The 22,910-nt window shown below is 34.5% G+C and overlaps 2 protein-coding genes across 2 annotated transcripts in view; both read right to left on the reverse strand.

The window, feature by feature from the left end:
- LOC116341543 overlaps nucleotides 1–6,360 on the reverse strand; it is a 148,535-nt gene extending 142,175 nt beyond the window's left edge. The window contains exon 1 of the mRNA XM_031768666.1: nucleotides 5,982–6,360. Coding sequence (XP_031624526.1) covers nucleotides 5,982–6,052 — 71 coding nt within the window. The 5' untranslated portion in view covers nucleotides 6,053–6,360. The remainder of the gene's footprint in view (nucleotides 1–5,981) is intronic.
- Nucleotides 6,361–11,701: 5,341 nt separating this feature from the next.
- LOC116341597 (polycomb protein Sfmbt) lies at nucleotides 11,702–20,924 on the reverse strand. The gene is made up of 7 exons (XM_031768758.1): nucleotides 20,586–20,924; nucleotides 19,008–19,406; nucleotides 17,327–17,960; nucleotides 14,615–16,088; nucleotides 14,073–14,539; nucleotides 13,636–13,997; nucleotides 11,702–13,563 (listed from the first exon to the last, which is right to left on the reverse strand). Exons 2-7 carry the CDS (start codon nucleotides 19,161–19,163, stop codon nucleotides 13,204–13,206), a joined length of 3,453 nt encoding a protein of 1,150 aa, XP_031624618.1. The 5' UTR covers nucleotides 19,164–19,406; nucleotides 20,586–20,924; the 3' UTR covers nucleotides 11,702–13,203.
- Between the last annotated feature and the right edge of the window lie 1,986 nt (nucleotides 20,925–22,910).

Raw genomic sequence — 22,910 nt, forward strand, 5'->3', positions numbered from 1 at the left:
AGAATGAGACAAAATATAGTGTGTGGTGTATGGCAGAGGTAGAAAAATGCGACCGAGAGAAAGAGGTACATAAAATGAGTGTTATGATATCAGAGATCTGAATATCTGAGGAGTTCGATTCTCATGAACTTCGAAAAATCGAGGGAAATAACGTTCCGTTCATTCATGACGCGCACACAACACGATTGGATTAATATATAGATTCGTTTGCGATTTTACGGTTGCCAATTAAAAATCTAATGAAATTCGAAACGAAAGTGCGATGCGAACACGACTTTTCATCGAGCAAGTCATTGTGTATGTTGTGAAACGATCGTTCCGTCGTTTACATTGTCTCATCACGACCAATGCAACATGGCATCGATATTGCCACATTGTGCGCTTGGATTCTTGATGATATGATATTTAACAACATTGCATTAACGTAAAATGCGAAAACTTTGCGCTTAGCTGTCATAAATTCCAAATAAAATCTAATTAAATGTCATCACAACGGTCACAACCGCATACACCAAATGTATATTAGCGTTTATGTATTTTTTATATAAAATAATCCGTAAACATGTCATTCATTTGGCGCGTGTTATTAAAGAGCCTTCGGTATTGGCAACGTCAACCGATGACAATGAAGAACTGTCCAAGAATACAAAATTAAGAAGAACAAAAAAAAAATCATATGAGAATGCAAGCACGTGTTTTTCTATACACATTACACATACATATAAGCCAGAGCCGCTCTCCCTTCTGCTTTGGTTGCAGGGAGAGTATTGAGTGTGCAAGCATTTTGTGACGAAGAAACACATAAAAAAAAGAAACGAATAAATACGCGCGTGATGTGAACTTCTTGCCTGAACGCAAAAGTAAACAAAAATGAGAAAGTGGGGAAAAAAATGCCAGAGCGTGCGTAAAAGGTAAATTTAAATATTAATTCTTGATGATAAATGGACTTGATGATTAACTTAAATAAAAGAAGAGAAGAGAAGAAAAAAAAAACTAGGAAAAATTCTGGAGCGGATAAAGCGTTAATCGATTGTACAAACAGCCGAGAGACAGATAGCACCAAACCATTGACTGGGTGTTAAAATAGACCGTCGAAGCAATCAGAATTGGTGATGAAAATACACACCCATACATACAACTACAACTGGAACCGTGTCATATTAATTGTTCTGTTGATTTAAGTTATGATGCTGGCAAAAGGTTTTGACGAGGCCTCCTTTTTTTCCCCGTCTCTCGTCTGTCTTAGGATTTTGGTCCCGTTTTTAATATCACACAAAATGTTTCGACGGATTTTACTGCCGTCACATTAATTCCAAACAATTCGATGGCATTGTTATTGTTGCCGTTCTTGTTGGCTCATAAACCTCTGCGCTATGGCTTAAGTAAACATTTGGTATTCTAGTTAAAAATGAGGCGAATGACACTTTATCTAGTATTAAATGAAATGAGAAAGTAACGAAAACGAATGAAGAACATAAAAAAAGCAACCGAACCCAAAGTGCACTTTTATGTGCAAAGACAGACGCCACGCTATTCATCATGTGCTTTATTAATGACATGCAATTTGTCATCGTATCAAATTCTAACTAATTCAATACTTTTCCACTGACTTCTGTTTATTTTCCATTGATCACCGTTGTTGTCGTCGACACCACGTACATTTTCTTTGTCATTTACTGTTTTGTATGCGGCCGCGCTTTTGCTCTCACTTTATGTGTAAATTTGTGTGTTGTGAGCGCGTTTTTTTCTCTTCTTCTTCTAGAGAATTCTTCATTTTTTTATGCACATTATTCTATTGGTTTGGAATTATATTGGATGTTTCGTTTCGCATTTGTATATGTGTGTGTGTTTTTTATGCTATTTCAAGGGGAACCGTCAGCAGAAACCGATGGTGAAACCAAACAAATTGCAACAACAATTGTTTCTTCTGTTTTGTTGTTGGTTTTTTTTCTCTTCTTTATTCTTTGGTCTTCGAACGTTTGTAATTTAATCACACTAATGATTGCACAAATGGAAAAATGAACCGAAGCAACCAAAGCACACAATAAAAACCGATTCGATGCAATGAATTCGAAGAGTGGATTTTGTGTGTTCGTGCTTGGCGGTGAAGAAGAAAAAAAACACATAGAAAATTGTAACATAAACGAGCACATGACTTTTTATCCCGTATTTCATTATGCTGTTGCAATTCAAATGGCAATTTAGATAGAATACGTTATTATAATATATCAATTTATCAATTCCGACCAACGAAAAAAAAAATAGTAACCACAAGGAAATAAATGTTCCTTCAATTTTTATCAGTGTCGAGACATAAAAAAATTTATTGAAGGAACTAAAACAAATTACCGAATTAATGGATGGAAATCAAAGCGTTTCAAATCGCATTTAAGCCATATAGATTCATGTGTCAATGGCAATATGTAGACAAATTTGCCTTCAAATTTCGAATTCATGCACAACTATGCAAGCTCATTCAAGAGCGATGCAAATGATGTGGAAAACACACATACATAAAATGCAATGCACACCAAATGACAAATGAGCTCAGAAATCGACTCTTAATATATGGCTGAGAAAAAAACACACATAGAGAGAGAGAGAGAACCACACTCAAATAGCAAACGTAGCGGCAATATAGCGGTAGAAATCGTTTTGCCAATGGAAAACCCATTTTCAGGTTGGTTTTTAAATATTTCAATTTGTATTCGTACAACCAGATCAGTTGTACTACACACCATCGAATGCAATGCGTAGAGGTAAAAAAATATGTATATAGTAGAAGAGCCCTTTGTCTCTCGTTCATTCACCACGTTAAATGCATTTTTGCCATTCGTATTGTTCGAATGAGAACGAATGTTTTCCCACTGGTTGCAGCAATACGGCCAGAAAAGCAGCAGCACGTCGTCGTCGTCGTCGACGATGATGATGATGAGAGAGCTCTCATGGCTGTACACACACAGTAGACGCATTCCCGGATTTCATGCGAACAGACTGATTGAGTGAGATTCTCACTGTTTGGACGAACGACGCAATACCACACACACACACATACAAATAAAGAGTAAAAAAAATAAACGAGTAATATCGGTAATGCAGACGAAACGCAATATCGTCGACAAAACACATCAAAACAACCAAAAGAATACGCGCGCATACACAATAACAGCTGAGAGAGTGAGAGCGAGACTGAGAGTGCATTTAACATGTTGTTTTTATTATTATTTAATCTTTTGTGTGTTAATATATGGCAATAAGACAAGTATATTGCGTCGAAATTTATACGGTTAACATTTTGACTCTTTTTTTTTTCGGTGTTGTGTCAGACGACACATTCGGAATGGATTGAAATGCGCCAAAACTTCGATGGTCGATTAAATTGTCCAGTTTTGCATTTCTAAATAGATTTGGTTTCATGGACGGCGATATTAATTAACATAAAAGGAATTTTTCATTTGAAATTTAATCCAAAATACCATCGGCTTTATTGAAATGTTATTGAAAATGAGTCACAAGCACAAATTCGATTTGATGATTCGAATAAAATATCGATTTCGTTTCGGTTTATTTTGAATATTTGAATCGCATTCTAGAAATCTGTATATGTTCCATTAAAACATTCACAGCCACATATGATATTTATACATACTTTGGGCTCTGTTTGTAAACAAATAGCTTGGAAATCGAAATGAACCTGATACAAACGAATGAAACGCCAAAGGGAGCAACAAAGATCACTCTCTATATATATTTAAATCGAAAATAGAAACTATGAGAGTTAGTGTATAAACAACGCATGTTTACGTTAGCGGTGCGTTTTGTTTGCCCGCGACCTATGCATGAATCATGTGTACTGATTATTTCTTTTCGCAATCAGAAAGACGAGAATGGAAAAAACTCTATGTAAGCGATTTGGCGTAAGCATGTGTGTGTGTGTGTATTTCTCTGTATGTTTGCATCGTGGCGACGCAATCCACGGCAGACACGTCAAATAACAAATAAGAATGATTTCATAACAATATCAGTTTGCGCGCTCGATTTTCCTCCACTGGATTGGCGCTTAAACACCGAAAATTTCACAATTTGATGAAATGCACAAACACACAACGAAATTTAACAAACAAGGGAGAAAAAATCAAGCAAACATAAAGCGGCAGACAAAGCTGAATGTGAACAATGGTGACGACTGATGATGGCATATAGAAATGAAATATGCAAATAAAGTAAAAAAAAGCGCTTTGGGGTACATTTTTGCGATGAGGAAACAATGCATCGAACGCAGGCTTTTTGAATACGCGCTCTAAATTTTTCGAACTGTCGAATGGAAAAACAAATAGACGAACGAAAAAACGAAAAAAAAATGTGTGTTCATTGTGAAACACAATCAGCAAAAATCGTCGTGTACTTTCCAAATGCAAAATGTGTAAGGCACACACAAAAATGTGTGTCTGTTGTTTATTACGCGGTAGAATTTATTGATTGGTTCGGCGCTCGGTAACAGTGCGAGCCGAGCGTATTTCCAACTCAATACGATATACACTCTTTTTTCTTTTTTTTTTTTTTGTTATTTATATTTGGTTCTCATATGTTCTAGCCGCACGTTCATCACTCATCCAGAGAAACAGTTGTGTCGTTCAATTTTGAATACGTTGTGTGTTTGTCGATTCGGTCGTATGGTTCTTGTTGTTGTTTTTCTTCCTCGGTTTTTCTTTTCGGTTTTATTTCTGTTGTTTGTTCGGTAGAATATACGATTTTTTTTTCTTCTTCAATTTTCATCGTCATAATGTAATAGTAATCGTGTGTCTGTGTATCGTTTTGCAGCTCTCTATTGTGGCGCACACCATCGTATGCAGCAAACCCAATATGATTCTATCCACATTTTCGGTTGCGTCTATATTATATACCAGACATGTATGGTATACATATGTATACACAATACCATTTTTCGTCTTTGCCTTATTTGCTGCTTATACGTACGTTTCGTCAGTCGATTGGCTGGTTAGTTAGTTTCAGTACTGAAACGAACCGCTCATCTGCTGTGAGCTAATGCGACGACATAGAGCGACGCATTCAAGTTACATGAGCCCATGTATAATATTTCAGTGTGTACGATGTGAAATATAAAATAAAGTGGAGAGAGAGACAGAGCAATGCGTGCATGTAGGAACCGACGAAAAAAACAACAACAACACATACACTACACGCGTTGTAGAACAGAAGTGAGAGTCAGTAGGCTTTGCTTCGGAATGGCAGTATGAGAAACACAAGCAATCGAGCCTACGTATGCATATTTGTGCGTCGTTTTTTTTTTCACTCTTCCTCTCTCTTCTCTTCCACATTTCATTCGAAAAACAACGAAAAAAAAATTCGTTCGTTTGCTCGTCTCTCTTTTTCTACGATATGTGTATAACACACACCGTGGCTATGCGCTGGCTTTTATTCATATCTGCTGTTGCCTTCGATTGCAGCATGTTTTCGTTTAGCTATGTCTCGTTTGCACTTATAACGATCATATGGCCGACCCATCGACCGTATGGCTTGAAATGTGTTCTGAGTTTTTCCCGAATAAATGTAATACGTGAGGAGAAGACCTCAACGAATGAACGTTTTCAAGCAAAAATACACGCACACTATGTGTACTTGATGATGGCAGGAACGAGGAAAGAAAAAAAAATGCGGCGCCAAAAACGCAAAATTGGATTTTCAATTGGAGTTTCTTCGTCATCTTAATAAGTTTGCATGACTTTCCCATGTGCTTTCATGTGGATTCATTCAGTTGCTTCAGCTGTATACAATATTGTCAGTTGATTTAATGGAAAATGTTTGCCTTTTATCCCTAAACTAAATAATAATTCGTAATTCACGGTAAATTCGTTTTTTTTTTTTGTGAAATTCACTCCCGACACCAATTACATTTTGCGAATCGTAATTTTTTTTAACGCAAAATTGATGATAAAAATGACTTTTTTTGCACAACTTACCTTGTTGCTTGATCTTCGCTATCAAAGTCTTCGGGTTGGAGCACTTCTTCGATGGCACCCACAATGGACATTACTTATTTTCTTTGAGCACCGTTGAGAAATGCGTTAATTGTTTTATAGTATTCGCGAGTCGTCTTAATCGTGTAACTTTTCGTTTTTTTTTTATTCTTATTCAATTCACTTTATTTCTGATTGGCTTTTCCTAAGTCGAATTTCACATTTGAACCAAGTCTATTCATTCCATGTGCTGATTTAACTTGTAGCGACATTAAATATTTATTTATGATTTGCAAGAATTTTGGCGCAATTTTTTTTTAAATAATTGATTGTTCAATATTTCGTAACTTAATGTTCACTGCGTTCAATTTTATTTATTTGTGAATGTTTTGTTATTTTTCCAGGTTTTTTTTTTCTTCTTCGTGTATTATTTATTTTGGTTTCAAATTAACGTTTGGCGGTAATTCAATTATATTATTTTATATTCAGATTGGTGTTGATGATTTTCGTTTTTAATCGACTGCCACTTAATTTGAAAAATTAAAATTTCTTCGTTATCGTTCAATGTGCCACAATATTGAATAACCAATTCAATGTAAATAAACAATGTTACAGTTGATTGTGTTTTTGTTTTTATTTTTGTTTCGTTCTCTTTCTTTCACACTTTCAATTTTGACTGACACTTCAACTCTATCAATTCGATGCGTTTAATATAGCATGGGTTTGTCAAAAACAAAAAAATATATATTGTTCACGTTCCAACGTTTAGTTAAAGAAGAACGATATTGTTATCAAATGGACGCAGCCTATAACGATGTAATGTCAAAACATTTATTTTCATCAATGCACAACACGTTTTTAAAATCGGCTGAATAACAACGTGTATATATATATAGCGTAACCGTGTAAATACGGATTTTACTTAATCCACCACAAAATTGAACGTATTTTATAATAATCAGAATGATTTGTCTGTGATTTATTTTTCTTTATTATTTTTGTCGGTTATTCGTTGGCGCTTCAATTAAATTCTTTGCATTTATTTCTCACATATAGACAACATACACAATCAATGTGCACTTTATATTATCAAAAATAAAAAAATATAAAATTAAACGAAAAAATAAATGTGTTTTCTCTTCTTCACTCGAAATCACCGAAAAAAAAATTGTTGTTGATAATCAAACTCGTCGCTTCTTTTGCTTACACACGCAGCGTGAATCGAAAAACAATTTTCAACTTTTTATCTTCTCTACTCTCCTTTATTCTTATATTTTTTTATTCAGTTGTCTTCTGTATCTTTCGTCTTTCCTTTTCGGTTGTGTATTTTGATTCCTTTGATTGTAACTGCTGTTTCTTCGAATTGCTTCGTACTCCGAAAAGCCTTTTTATTTATTCTCTCTGTATAGTGTATTCTCGACTTGTATATTGGGAATGCGGTAGAATGAATCTCGCTAAAAAGTACACACACGACACTACTTGACGACTTTCATCGATACTCTGAATGTGTAGCGGATGGCGGGAAACAGCTGAGGTCTCGTCACCACACGAAACAGATGACGCGCTCAACCGAACATTGCCGATTTTACACGAACCATACATGTGTACTTTTTTTTGACTGTCTATGTATTTGGTTGGTGCGTGTATGAGTATGTCTCTTATTGTTGTTCTGTACAATTGTATATTCGGTGTCGGTTGTATTCAATGCGTTCAATGATTGTGTGCGTGAGCGTATTTGTGCATGTGTATTTGTTGTCTGTACAGCTTGCAAATCGGCAAAGCATGGGTGTATAGCATGGTTCTTCACTGTATTTAAAATACTTTATGAGAGAGCATGGGAAATGAAATACGAGAGAGGAAGAGTGCGAGGTGCATTTTTGGTGTGAGCCCATGTCGTACAAGCATACGATCAGGCTACTACAACTACATCTGTTTTTTAGTGGATGACAGTGCCGATGTGTGTGAGACGCGCTCGCGCTCGTTCATTCGTTCGCTTCGATATTGGTGCGGCGATAGCAACAACTCAACAACTGCGATGACTACGACAAAACGGAACGAGAAAAAAAAAATGTTCTAGAAAAAGAAACTAGAATCAGCCGAAAAGAATATATACGAGCAATATTAGTGTGGTGCTGCTTACGAGACACATGACGCTGAGTGGTATGAGTATGCGGCATGAATATCGTGTCTACTTTGTTATTTCTTCTTCAAATCGTAATTTTTTACTGCTGCTGCTAGTGTATACACGTTCATTGCACAGAATGAGACAGCGTATGAATGAATGAATGAACGGAAGCATATGAGCGAGCGGGAACGAGTAGTTCTATGTGAATGGTGGTGCGCGCTTAAATTTTGAAACTTAGGAATTTCATACAAATCGTCAGAAGTACACAGGCGCACGAGAGACCGCGTTGTATTTTATATTTATATATATACCGATATATATGGATACATTTTATCATTGGCGGCATTGGACTACACCAATTTTATTTGCAGTTTTCTTTTTTTTATTCAAGGAATGTGCAATATTTTTGGTTCATCATCAAGACAAATTATCATCATTTTTATTACCATTTATTATGACTTTTGAAAAGTGTTCAATGCGATTCTTTTGACTTTTTTTTTATTCGATACCGCTAAAATGTTTTGATATAAAATAGTAGCATACATATTTGTGATATATATATTATATATGGTGCAGCATGTATAGACATATAGTTATGCGACCCGGGATGTTGAATCTTTGTGTATGTGTACGAACCAGCTGAATTTGGATACCACGCCTACAGTTGTCGTCGCAGTTGTTGATGCAAACGAACTCTTTGCCGTTGAATTGTTGTTGTTGTTAACTACGACGACAACGACGGCTTCTCTTTCTTTCTCTCACTCTTACTCGCTTACCATGATGTGTGTACGTTTTTTATTCATCTTCTCTTCATTACGTTTTTTCTTCATATTTTTCATCTCTTTCTCTTTCTCTTTTGGTTATGGCAGCATATATACCAGAAAAATATGTACGAGCGGCGGCGCATGAATGTGTATTTTAGTGTAGTGGAGAGTACACGCTCGTAAACAGCTTGATGGTAAATATTGTAGTATGATGCATTATATGCACAAATTCAGTTTTTGAAATATTCAGTTTATTGTTCGGTTTTTACGATGTGCACAAAGCACGCGGTACGAACAGGGATGCCGAATGAATTTGATTCTTCTTCTTTTTCATTCTTCATTTTACTCGTCTTTCCGTTCTTTCTTATACTCATATTCGTTGCTTGATTTTGCTTGATTCAAGATTATGCGGTTAATGCTGAGCATGTATCTCGCTCGCTCATTCTGTCTTTGAATTGGTCTCATTGCTCAACATAGAACGCAATAAGAAGAAAAAGGTTTTCATCCGTTCTTCGTGTGGCTGTATGTGTGTGTGTGTGTTTTTTTTTGCTCTGATCTCGTTGCCTCATGTCTACATTTTTGCCGCTGTTTTGCACATGTGTATCGTTGCCTCGCAATGCGTTTGCCAACTCTTTTTCATTCTTTTCTACTTACGTTCTTCACTCCTATCGCCTCTGTTCTCATTTCACTTATGGTTAGTGAGTGTCTTCGAATCATTTTCGATTGCATGTGGTAGACCTTTCACAAGGCAACTCACATTTCTCACACAGACTATTCTTATTGTTCAATTCATTCTCTTTTCACTCTATGCCATTTTTTCCTGCCCACTTTTTTCTTCTCTTTGCTCTCGACATGTGTGTGTATGTGTTTCTCGTTTTTCTTTCTCAAAAATTTTCTATCCATTTCGACTGGCATACACGATATGAAATCGGCACATACAACATAAAGTTCCAACACATTCTCTCGCATGCGGAATGGGAATTTCCAAGTATTTGCATTTGTATATTCATTTTTGCAGCACGGCAATATAAACTAAACCAGTATTTCATTTCAACAAAAAAAAAAATCATTTTTTTCGCTGTTTTTATTATTTGCTCTTCGTTCAAGCATTTTTAATTGAATGCGGATAAAATATATGAAACCGAATGAATTAATTCAATGGAAATATGAATCGGAAATTTAGCGCGTGATATTATTATTTTTCTTTTCCTTTTTTTTTCAATCTTATTTTTGGCAATTAAAATGCAATATGCAAACGTATGAACGAAAAAATTCCATTTGCAAAAATTTATTATTCAAAATTCTAAATTTTAAGCAATTCTTTTCAAATAAACAAAAACTCATTGTAAAAGAAATGGAAAACAAAAAAAAAAACTAAATTCATTCAAGAACTATTTGCAAATTTCATGTGTTTTGTGCGGTTCATTGCTTCAATCGACATGAGCTTCCGTGCCGACGGTCGAATGGCATAGGAAACGAGCGCGAAAGTAAAAAAAATCAACAACAAATAACAAAGAGCATGCATATAATTGGAATCTTACTGGAAATGAACGTGCATCGACAACGAGCGTACCGAAAAAAAGCGTCATTATGTCATGGTTTTCCTGTGTGAAATAGTACATATATGCATTGAGCGCGCAAATCCACATCGTGTCTGTTCTGTCTCTTTCTAGTATAGACTAGCGCGCGCGCTCCACTCGAGTAGAGTAGTTGCATAGGCTAGCCGAATCGAAACAGACGATTGTGTCGCGGACGTCGACGGAGTGGAGCAGAGCGTGCCTAACAATACTTGAATCAACCACACAGTGCACCGACGACGGCAACGGCTCTAACGTTGAGAGTCACAAATATGAACGCTTCCACTGACGATATGTTAACTACACACACTCTCTCTCTCTTTGGTTCGCTTTACTCTCGCATCGCCCAAGCAAGTTGATAACAGACGCATTCGAACGCACCTAAAAACACCGACCGGTAAAATTGAATGACATACACCAGCATCGAAAATTCTATTTGAACACTTTTTTTTTTATTGTACACATTGTAATTTTGTTTCACTTGAAACGCAAACCTATATATACATTTTATCATACCAATCCAATACACAAAATCGAATCGATCAAAACCCATACAAGATAAAATACAACAAAGAAACATCCATTGCTCAAATTGGTGTTTGTACAGCTGTTTTTTAATGTCATTCATTATTGGTCGATATAAGAAAAAATAGAGATATATGTATTTCATTGTTCACATTTTAAATAGACTCTGGTTGAGATATCATTTTTCTATTTAAAATTATGAATGTGATGAAGAAGAGTGTTTTTGTGCGCGCGAAACATGTCATAATTTTTCACTTGCGGTTGATAAGAGTGGCGGTTGTACACCAATACGATTGCAGTCACGAGCGCAGCGTATTCTTCCCAAGTCTCAAGTGCAATACACGATGAATTACCATTGGTCGAGATACCGCATTTTTTACTATTGTTGTTGGTTTTTGAATGGATAAGACACAGACATCATTCATCTAAAAATAGCTAATTTTCTTCACTTTTAATGACATGCAATTGATTCCATGGTCCAAAGTCGAATTGTAGTCAGTACGAAAAAAACTGTATTTCTGAAGGGCAGTAAATAACATGTGCAAACATTTGTTTTATATGAAATTATATAATCGTGTATTTTCTCATTTAAGAATCTTATCAATTGTTTTGTTTTTCTTCAATGCTTTCTTAAACATCTAAGTTTTTCTTTCTACAATTTTAGTGCTAAATTTTTGTTTATATTATTAAAAAAAAATTTATCCACTACTTTCGTATGTATATTATTTATAAAATTATTTCCAAGAAGAAAAAAAAACAATGGGTCATTTTTCGAATTCATGTTGATTTCAAACGTCCCACATTTTCTATACAAATTTAAGTTTACTTCTTTTTCTGTTCAATAATAATTATAGCATTTAGGTGGTTGTTTTACAAATGACGTGTGGATCATAGTTAACTGTTTCCAAAGGTCACGAACAACATTTCAAATGAAAATGGTTCTAAATAAAATCTTAAAAAATAATTTCGAAATATGAAAGTGACGTGATTTGATTCGATTGAAGAATTTCAACTCTCCCCACGCCACGTTTAGCTACCTGCTCGAATTTAAATGCTCTATTTCAATTAGTCTATTTTAAATATTTGGATTTCTCTCTGTTCTAACAACATTGCATAAGATCAAGTTAACTTCTTTATTTTTTGTTTAGTTTTTATGTTAGTTTCAAATATATTGATTGGTTTTTTCTTATATTTTCAATTGAGTGAATGTTGTTTGAAATGTTCACACTTTAGAATGAACATTTAAATAAACCAAAATAAATTGTTTTCATTTGATTTTTAATTAAAATTGACGGATTATACAATAGATTGGAAGAAATACAAAGTTACAAACGACTAATGAAATGACTCATGTGAATTTCAAGGGAGAGAGAGATCAATATGGAACAATGAATAGAAATGATAAACATTACTCTTTTCAAAAATATAATTTGTATCGTATTTACGTCTAAATTGACATCTAAAAAAAATCAAAGCAACCAAAAATACACGAACATTTTTTTTATTTATCAAATTGCAATTTTTTTTTCAATTGGTATTATTGAAGCGATAAATTTTCAGTTATTTTTAAAAAAAAATTCTTTCTACATTTGTGTGTGTGTGTATTTAACCTTATTGCTTCTTATTATCATCGTCCCTAGTAGAAATGTGATAAACAATAATATATCCTTATTGCTGGAATAAAGCGGTTTCATTTACATACAATATTTGGTAGATTTGTGTGATTTGATCAATCAATTATGATGCAGGCGTATATTGTAGATTCATCGGTGTCTTTGTCCATTGTGAAGAGCATCCTTCAAATTTGACAGCGTACTTTCGTTATTTATGCACTTATTTCCACATAAGCATATGACACACGATCGAAACGATGTGGTTCGTCATTAAATTTTTCAATTTTATTTTTGTTCATTTAATTCGTTCATAGTGTACGTACAACAAACACTGAATGGCACTTTTTCATTTAGATAAAATGTGTATATATTATTCATTTTGTATTGTTTCTTATTTGGAGTGTTCAATCAACATTTAAAAAAGTTTTCTCAATTTTCACACACATATCTCACTCTCACATTCAAAATATTTAAGTTTTTTCGGGTTTTTTTTTTGTTGCATTCATAGTTCGCAGTCTGTTTTCGGGTGATCCACTTCATAAGGACATCTCATCATATAAGTTACACTTGACGAATTTTGTACATATTTAATAAAACATTGAGCCCAATGTTTATAGTTCACTATAAGTATTTTTTGCTGACACCACTTTTGCCAGTTGAATGCCTTGATGGTTTCATTTTTTCAATTTTATCTCGTAGTTTTTTTATTAAGTCTTGAACTTTAAGGGCTGGGCCCACTTTCTTGTTGAGCATATTAAAGATTTCATCGTCGGATATTTCAAGCAAACGTTTACCATCGATTTTATATTGACTGAATATTTCACAATGCAATGCACAATCATTGACACGTAAAAATTGACCAACATCGAATATATTCCATGAATCGGGTGCGAATTCATTTTGTGATGATGCATTTGACTGTGACATTGTTGAACCGGATATCAGGCATGGAATATACTTTCCCGATGTCACCGTTGAATTCTGCGGAGAAGAAAAAAAAATTACGATTTTTTTTTTTTAAATGGAAAAGAGTAAGTCGAAAAATGAATTTACATTGATATAACTGGTCGCTTTTCGTTCAGGTGGCGGTGATGATGTGGCTGGGCTATTGTGTGAGGCTATGCTAAATGTGGATGACTTAGATGATGGTCGGGTGGTGTGGAGTGTTGGTGTTTCATTTCTTGGTTCCGGCGTTGGTGGCAATGACGCTGATTGTAGCGAATTTATCGAATGACTATAACCATCATGGCTAAAATCATCGTCGTCCTCTTCGCCATCAAAATCTTGCTGTGTTGTCTCTGTTTTGGCTGTTAATGAATCACCATTCTGACTGTCATCGAAGTCATTTTGTCGGTCTGACATTGTGTCAATTTCTTTCTTTACATTGCGTGGAGCCGAACCACCTTTTCCTTTTACTGTAAAAAAAGATCAAATTATCATTTTTTTTTAAAGTACTGCAAAAAAAAAAACAGTTTATTTGTTAGCCATACCATTATATTTGCCACGTTTCCGTCTCGCTTTATTGCTTGATGCCTTGGGTGAAATTTTCTGAACCACTTGCGGTTTGGGCGCTTCAAGTTTGTGTCCAACCATAACACACCAACCGACTGGATACATATCGGGTCCTTCGCTATCCAACCACTGATCGAATTCATCTTCCCACCCGTCAAAGTGTACACGAACCACTCGACCAACAATTCGGACAATTGTTGCCACACAAACAAGTCGCGGATCCATTAAATCGGCACATTCAATTTTCATTCCTTCTTTAAAACCATGGTCGGGCACCTCCAATGAGAATAAAGAATCATCGGCTGCCATATTACCGGTTTCCATCAAATATGTTTGCCATGAAAATGTTTTCTTATCGTATCCTTTCGGTGGTGTTAGCTCAATGCCGTTACGTTGACAAAAACCGGCTGGAAAAATGCATGCCGATTTTTCGTGATAACAAAATCTGAAAGTAAACAAATGAAAGAGCATCGAATTAGACGCATATGTTTAGAGTATGGTATTTTGTTTTGAAACTTACAAATCGCTTCCTTGTACATCCGGATCATAAGAATCGATGCGAATCATCATGTAACCAAATTTAAGAACCTTGACCACAGTTGATACACAAATCGATGATAGATTCAATGGATCAACTGCCTCCAATTTCATGCCGTCACGAAATTTGCTCGTTTTTCCCTCCAAATATTTTTCGAATGAGAAATTCATTTTGAATAAATCCATTTGTGCGTCATCTTCATGTTGTGTATTTGTTTCTTCTTGAATTTGTAATCGTTGTAAATATTCTTGTGGTGCTTTCAATTCGTGTCCCACATAAAATGACCAACCAACCGGATGAATAAGTGGTGAATCTTCATGCACCCAAAATCCATCATCATCTTTGGGCGCATCAAAATACTTGACCAACAAACGTTTGCCAATGATTTTATTCACTTTGCCCAATCGCATTTCGGATATTCGATTTTTATTAACTACTTCTAGTTGAAGGCCAACACGGAAACGTGATTTTGAACTTTCATTGATTTTATTATAGAATGTGGTTGGTAGTGTCAACGCATTTGTTAGATTCTCTTCCAAATATTTACGCCAACTGTATTTATTTTCAATGGTTCGCGGTGGTATCAATGGTTTACCACGTTCTGCACACCATCCAACCGAATGCACTTCGGACGAGCATAAATTCACCCAGAAATCATGTGAACTATCCTCATCGAAACCTTCGTATCGTAAAAGTGCTTTGTAGCCGCATAATCGATGTACAGTTGCAACCCAAAATGAATGCGGTGACATGCCTTGCTTCAATTCGGGTGTATCACAGTCCGTATTCTCAACTTCAACTTTCATGCCAACATTCACCATTGACCAGACATCATAGCCGGGCGCATGTGTGAAACAGGTAACTGGTGCGGCAAAAAAATTTGGATTCGTTAATTGTGGTATCCAATCGTAGCTATTCAAAAATTCCGATGGTTTTCGTCGTACGGTTATAATTTTCTCATCTTGTGGACATAACGATGGTAAATTTGCACCTTTTGGAATTTGTGGTATTTCTTCTTCGAACATAATATCACGGTATACAACATTTCCTGAATCATCCACACTCATTCCATCGTACAACGGATGATTACCATTGCCATTTGTGTTTTTCTCATCATTTTCATTGCCATTTAATGTCAATTTAAATCGATAATTTGGTATTTTACATTGGCTACCTTTTAGATGTGCTTCAATATCAATTGGGCTATTTGATCCCGTTGACATATCACGTAATTCACTCATCGCTGTATTTAATGCATTTACTTGTGTTGCATCAATCGTATTTTGTTTATCGGTCGTTAATTGTGGTTTTTTGTTTTCGCTTTGTTTTAATATTTCCTTTGCTTGCATTTGCATCATAACAAAGTCACCGCGGGCACAATTCATGCTGCAAAAACGACGTTCCTTTGTATAAAATGAATGTTTCACGCCAATCGCACCGCAACGCTCACACACCGCTACAACAATAGAATGAAAGAGAAAGAGAAGAAAACACCACATTTCATTAACGCACACACAAATGAGATCCTTTCAATTTACAAAAGAAAGATGATAATATGTATATATTCAAACGCCAACCAACGACAATCATAATTCATTTCTTACAGATAAACAATTTTCAACTAGGTTCTTGCATTTATTTATTTGTTTTTTGCTCTTTTTTTTTTTGGTAATTGTTATGTATTTGTGTGTATGTGTGTGTATTTTCTGTAAATTGTGCATGTTTTGTGGTGTTGAGCATTTTATGATATGATTATGAATTTTCTATATCAAAAGGATTAATATCGATTAAAAGAAGTGAATGATTGAAACTTATGAATTTTTACACAGAATGATTAAATGGTTAAAATGTATTTCAAGTATGTGTGTATGTACAAGTATGCGCGCAAATGTATCGAAATCCCGAAATTGATTTCGATTTTTTTTTTTATTTCGTGTAATTTTGAGATGTGTTCCAAAAAGTATTTGCGTTATCGTTCTTTGAATCATATTTTCACGCGTCGATATTTGTCATTTAACACGTTTAACAAACAAATACAACAAATTTAGTATATAGCATATGCTCTTTCGATTTTCATTCATTCAACCAAATCGAACGCATTCATTTGCAAAATCAAATCAAATGAAAGAACAATAGAGCATACAAAACTTGATTCAGCTTAAACATTTACATAAGGATACATATGTATGGGATATATGGTTGTTCGGTGCTTTCATTTACAAAGTAAGAGAGAAAAAAAAAATTGGAAAAAATATTATTATTATTATTTAAAAAAACACACATACACCGAACCCACGTAGGAGCATCAATCCCATGTGCATGCACGTGTGCACTCAAAGAAGAAGAAAAAAAGTAAATCAAAGTCAACAAACCAGGCAAAACACATTGAATTCAAACCAACCAAACCAAATCAATCAAAAGCACACAAAATAACTGGAAAAAAGAAGAAGCATATATACTATAGAATATATTAAAAAGAAACAAAAAAAACGGAAAAGCTCATATATGCACAGAGTACGAAAGAGAGCGAGAGAAAATATGCTCAGGCAATAAAAAAGGAAATGAAAATTAAAAACAATCGTAAAAACAAAGTCATAAACCTAAAACAAAAGATTTGTCGAAACAAAAGAAATGAAGAATAAAAAAAAAACGAACAGAACAGAACAAAAAAAAATTAAAACAAAACAAACGTACCCATGCCGTCTTTTTGGATTGGAATTACAGAAGGATCTAAGCAAGGCTGATATGCAATTGGTGTTTTTAGCACTAAGCCAGGTCGTTTAACTGGTTTTATTTTGCGACTCGTTTGTGTTGAACGACTTTTTCGCCGGAATGCTGCGCCACCCGGTAAATCGTTGTGTGCAACATTTTCACCATGTGTTGTGCCAAAACCAACGCTATTGCTATTATTTGAATCGGTGCCACCATTGTATTCATCAACATCATCAACACCGTCTTCGCCATAATCATTGTCAACACTGTTTTCGTCTTCATTTGTCGTAAATTGATTTACAAATTGATTGGCAAATTGATTTGGATTGAGTGATAATCTGGTTTCCGACTCATCGTCATCATCATCTTCATACAATTCGGTTCCGGTACCAACATTCACCGATGTCGTTGCCAACAAATTTATCGGACATTTTATTGATTGATCCGATAACGTTCCGTAATGATCAAGAATCGTTTGATGCGTCTCATCATGATAATGTTGTTGATTTAAACCAGCCAATGTACGTGGTAAACCGCCAAAAAATTCCGGTGTAAATGTCATCGCATTTGATGCCGTTGCAGGCGCATATTCTCGATATCCAAGCGCATTCATATCCTGTGTTTTGTATTTTTTTTTTTTGTTCGTTGATTGTTTTATCGCGCATATTTTGTACCGATTATTGAATTCACCGATGAAGAAACCGGCAGAAAAGGAACATGAATATGGGTTAGCTTGTGTTGTATTATCGATGTTTCATTTTAATAAACAATATTTTTTTTTTCAATTTCATAACTACTACAATATACGGAGGTGGGGGGGGGGAGAGCTGTAGTAATAGAGCGTTCACATCATTTATTGATTTCGGTTCTTCGGAACACGTTTCGCAATTTCAGCTGTCGCGCAAATCGTTTTCGTTTTTATTTGTAGTGTGACCGAGATATAAGTCGGAAATGAATTTGGGAAAATTGCACTTTCAAATGTAAATGAATAAATGGAAATAAAAGTGTGCATGAACGAATGAAATGGTAAAAAAGGGTTAAGAAATCAATATTGACATAGATGATTTTAGATTTTTTTTTATTTTACAGCGCTGAAATTGAATGCAATTCACAATTTGATTCGATGTAAAATGAACCAGTGGCCCAGTTTTATTGACCATTTGGAAATCAGTTCAATCGAATCAAATGCGACAAAAGCATTTCAGTTTAGCAATTGAATTTATTAGTGTGAAACCAACCAAGATGAAAATAAACAAAAAACAAAAACAAAAATTTATACCACAATTAGATTAATGAAGAAAAGTAAGTGGCTTTTAGTTTGTTTGATGTATGTATAGTATTTACAGTTTATTATGATTTTCAACTTTTAGAAATTCAAAAATCGTAACTAAATTCAAAAGTGTGTGCGATTAAAAGCTGAGCTTCTATAAAGAGTTGTTGTTTAGTGAGAGATGCAGTTTTTAAAAAATGAAATGAGTTTTTTTTATTCATTTGACCAAATTCATTTGTGTAATGTGTAGAAAACGAATGAGAGAAAATAAAATAGACCTGAACCCATTGCGTTAGGAAATGATTTGATGTGCTTATTTATGCATGTAAATGCCGAAACATTTTTTTTTTAAATTGAATTAGCATGTTTGTTTTCGCTTTTAAAATTGCTTACCATTGTATTTGCTTGGAGGCCAATATCATCCATTACGGACATTCCCATAGACGGATAAATTGTTGTACTTTCGTCAATGATCATACTATGCTCCTGTGCTTGCGCATATTGATTCAACCAAACCATACCACAATCAGCTGGATTCACTGGATTCATTGTGTTTACCGTGTTATACTACCAATTCTCTCTCTCTCTCTGTTGTTCGTTCGCCTTCTTTCCTTCGCTGTCGTTCTCTATCCAATTGTCGCAACCGTTTTGCGAACGGTCATGAAGTCTTTCTCCACGATGTACTCGAGTGTTGTTTTTTTTCCCTATCTTATCAATGTGTATCGATTTTTCGTGTCATATTACAGCGAAGCGAATTCTCGCACAATGAAATGTCGCATAATTTTGAAGAATCTAAAAATAAAAATTCAAATGGCCACAATTGAGAAATGGTTTCTTTTTCGGTATATGCACAACGAATGGGTTTTGAATGGTCAGACAGAGTTTCGAAGAAATGAAGGGGAATGAAGACGAAAACAAAATTGTTTTCATTTTCGGACAGTGAAGTCAAGGATATTTGCATGTTCGAAACGGCAGGTAGTCGACGAAACATAATATGAATGGTCAAACTGAGTGATTTTTTAGGAGAAGTGTGTGTGTGTGTGTGTGTGTGGTTGTGATTTTTTCGTCCTTCGCTCTGATTTTTTTCTTTTTCTTTAGAATTTGAGTAGTTGAAAAAACATAATTGAATATATTCAAGTTTCTCCTCTTTTTTGTTGTTTTCTTTCCAATTCTGTGTGTTGAAGTGCACAAAATCGATTATGACTACATGTTTCGAATGAATGTCTGTTCCTTCTCACAAAGAACAAAAGACGAAAGCAAACAAATGGAAAGGAATTAACACAGTGAAACCGAAAGCCTATGATCAGACAGAGAATTTCTGTTGAGTACATTTTTTTTCTCTTCTCTTGTCTTTCACATCTTTTACGCGTATGTGTGTGTGTGTGAGTATCATTTTTTATTTAAAAAAAAATATGAAAAGATGCTATCGATACACAGGAGAATATACGCACACGGCAAATTACACGAGAATGAATAGTGTGTGCACAAATTATAAACATTCCTTTTCTTCGTTGGAAAAATACGATATATACATATCAAAATCGACCAGCACACACTTTGTACAACACATACGCCAGAGAGTTGAACACACCGAACCCCGTCGAAACGACAATGAACGAAAAAAAAATGAACGCATATGAAGAGCGAAATACACCACAACAACAAAAACAGCAGCAGCAGCGGTAACCAGCCTGTACACATACGTTCGATATGTATATACATATATGTGAACAATCAAACATCGCGCACACAAACCAACGCGATTCTAGCACCAAACAGACGAGACTCATTGCAAACCCATCGTCGCTATTTTTTTTTCTCTTCTTAATACCGAAAAAAACGTAATTTTTCAATCAACATTGCACACACATGGAACACTAAAATAATAATTATGACTCAAACGATGGAAGTTTCAACAGATGAACGATGTGGAAAAAAATCGAAAGAAAAAAAAATTGAAAATTGTCTCACCATTGAAAATAATGATGGAAAAAAGATGTGAACCAAATCTACATCCTTTCGAATGTCGAATACAATTTAGGTGAATAATAAGGATTTTTTCCGTCGGCACATCTACATCGATTTCTTTTTCATATCGTATTCAATCGCGTTTTTTATCAACTTTGTAATCAATTTTATCTTCGTCTCAAATGTACACATTTATTTTGTAACATTTACGCACACGCTAGTTAACTTAGGTTTAGATATAGTTTTTTTTTTTGCACTTTTATTCTTTAATTTAGACGTACTTGGTTTGTTCGACGACGTTCTACATGAAATAATATTCTGTTCTTTCATGAGCATTACATCAATACACAAAAAAAGAGAAGCTTTACGAAGGCTTTGACATCAAATGAAGTGTGGTGAATTTTTTCTCACCTAATCGTAACGCCATTTTTTAGAAATGTCATCACTGTCAATGAAACATTGTTGATATTCACGCACCGGCAAAGGGAAAAAAACAATCGAGTCATTAAAAACACAAAGAATTAATTAAAAATTAGTATTCTTTTGAAAAAAAGGCATTGAATGTAGTGAGAGAATTTGTACGAAAAATCGAAGATCTTGGTAATCGCAAGGATCCTTTCCTGATACAATACATTTTGGTGGAATTTCGTTATTTGGAAAACTATAGATTCGTTATTCTTTTTGATTCTCTCTCAATAAATGTTAAATTAAAAAAGAAGTCTCACACAGTTCCTATTTCTATCAATTTTCACATTAATTTGCAAAAAAATAATTCTCTTCTTCTATTTAAGTTTTAAGAACGAACCGAATTCAAATGTGACAATATCAGTTAAATGAATTGTAGTGATTTGTTGAAAATATAGATGGAGTTGTCGCATCTTTTCTTCGTACACGTAGAAAGTCGAATTTCAACCGAAAAGAATCGTTTGAATAAGTGGAACGTTTTTTTTTGTTACTTTCTTACGACTATTTTAGTTATAGTTTGTAGGCACAGGAGAACTTTGTAGGCGATTGAAACTGTGACAACAAGGGAAAAGATGAAACTCACGGATATGAATCTGGATTGCATTGAGAGCTGTTTGTAGCATTTATTATTCGATGATCTGTTGAGTGCAGCTGCTTCCAACAAACGATTAAATCCAACCAAGTCTATCTACCTAGAGTTGATCAGAAGAAAAGAATGAGAAAAATGGAAATTAATCAATGAGTAATGGAACCGAATGGAAAATGAATCGAAGGAATGGATCAGAATTGTTACTCAAATGACCTTCAAAGCGTGAACAAGAGTCTTCATAATCTTGAGAGTCTATCACTCTATGTATGCTACCAATTCAATTCTGGATTTGGTGATTTTATCCATTTTAAGAATCTAAAAAGCCTTACTTGTTATGTGAAGTTAGCACTATCATTTCCGATTCCGTTCGCTAGTGATAAACTTGAATCATTACATCTTGCAAACGAAAAACAATTCAGCGAATTTGAATATGCATTCATTGAAAAACGTCCAAAAATAAGAGAATTAAAACTGGATTTTTCATTTAATGAATATGGTATACGGAGGGATGTGAATATTCCAAAAATCTCTAATGCATTGCCATCAATATTTGATATCAATTGACAAACTAATTCTCCACTGGACCAAATCAGTGGGGCTTCGCTGACCGAAATGATTTGGTTCCACTTCTGATCAATGGGTGGTCTGCGTCAACAATCAAGAATAGCTATGAAACAACTTTTATACATTTAAAACGCTCAAAATAATACGGCATGACCGGAACTTTGAATATACAACTCAAAAATATAATTATTAAATGAATTGCTTGAACTATTGCTATTATTAATGTTAATTTTTTTTATAGAAAACATTATTCAACATTTATTGTATACTTAACGAATAAATCTTTAATCTAATTTTCTCTTGCCTCATCTCTGTTTTAAAAACGGTTAGACAACACAAAATGAGAAAACGCCTTTACTTCGTTATGAATAAAAATTTGAACGCAATGATTGTGAACGATGCTTAAGAGCTTTCAGTTTGCAACCGATAATTTCAGAAATAACTCACTGTAAATAACGACAATTCACCACACCTAAAAAAGTAGTTTAGTTCACCACCATATGTCGTTCAATATGTATTGACTGCTTTGAGGCATTTTCAAAGGCATTGACGGTTCAAATTCCAAATATCATACTCAAAAAATACGTAGCCATATTCAGTGTTTGTGAGTTTGTTCAAAAATTGTTGTATTCTGACTTTCATTTGCACGGGAGCATCGAGTTGTGTGTCTTTCTTTCATCATTTTTCTGAAGATATTTTTAATAAATTAA

Source organism: Contarinia nasturtii, unplaced genomic scaffold (assembly GCF_009176525.2).
Source record: "Contarinia nasturtii isolate CC-2019 unplaced genomic scaffold, AAFC_CNas_1.1 Cnas_scaffold_745, whole genome shotgun sequence".
Lineage (NCBI taxonomy): Eukaryota > Metazoa > Arthropoda > Insecta > Diptera > Cecidomyiidae > Contarinia > Contarinia nasturtii.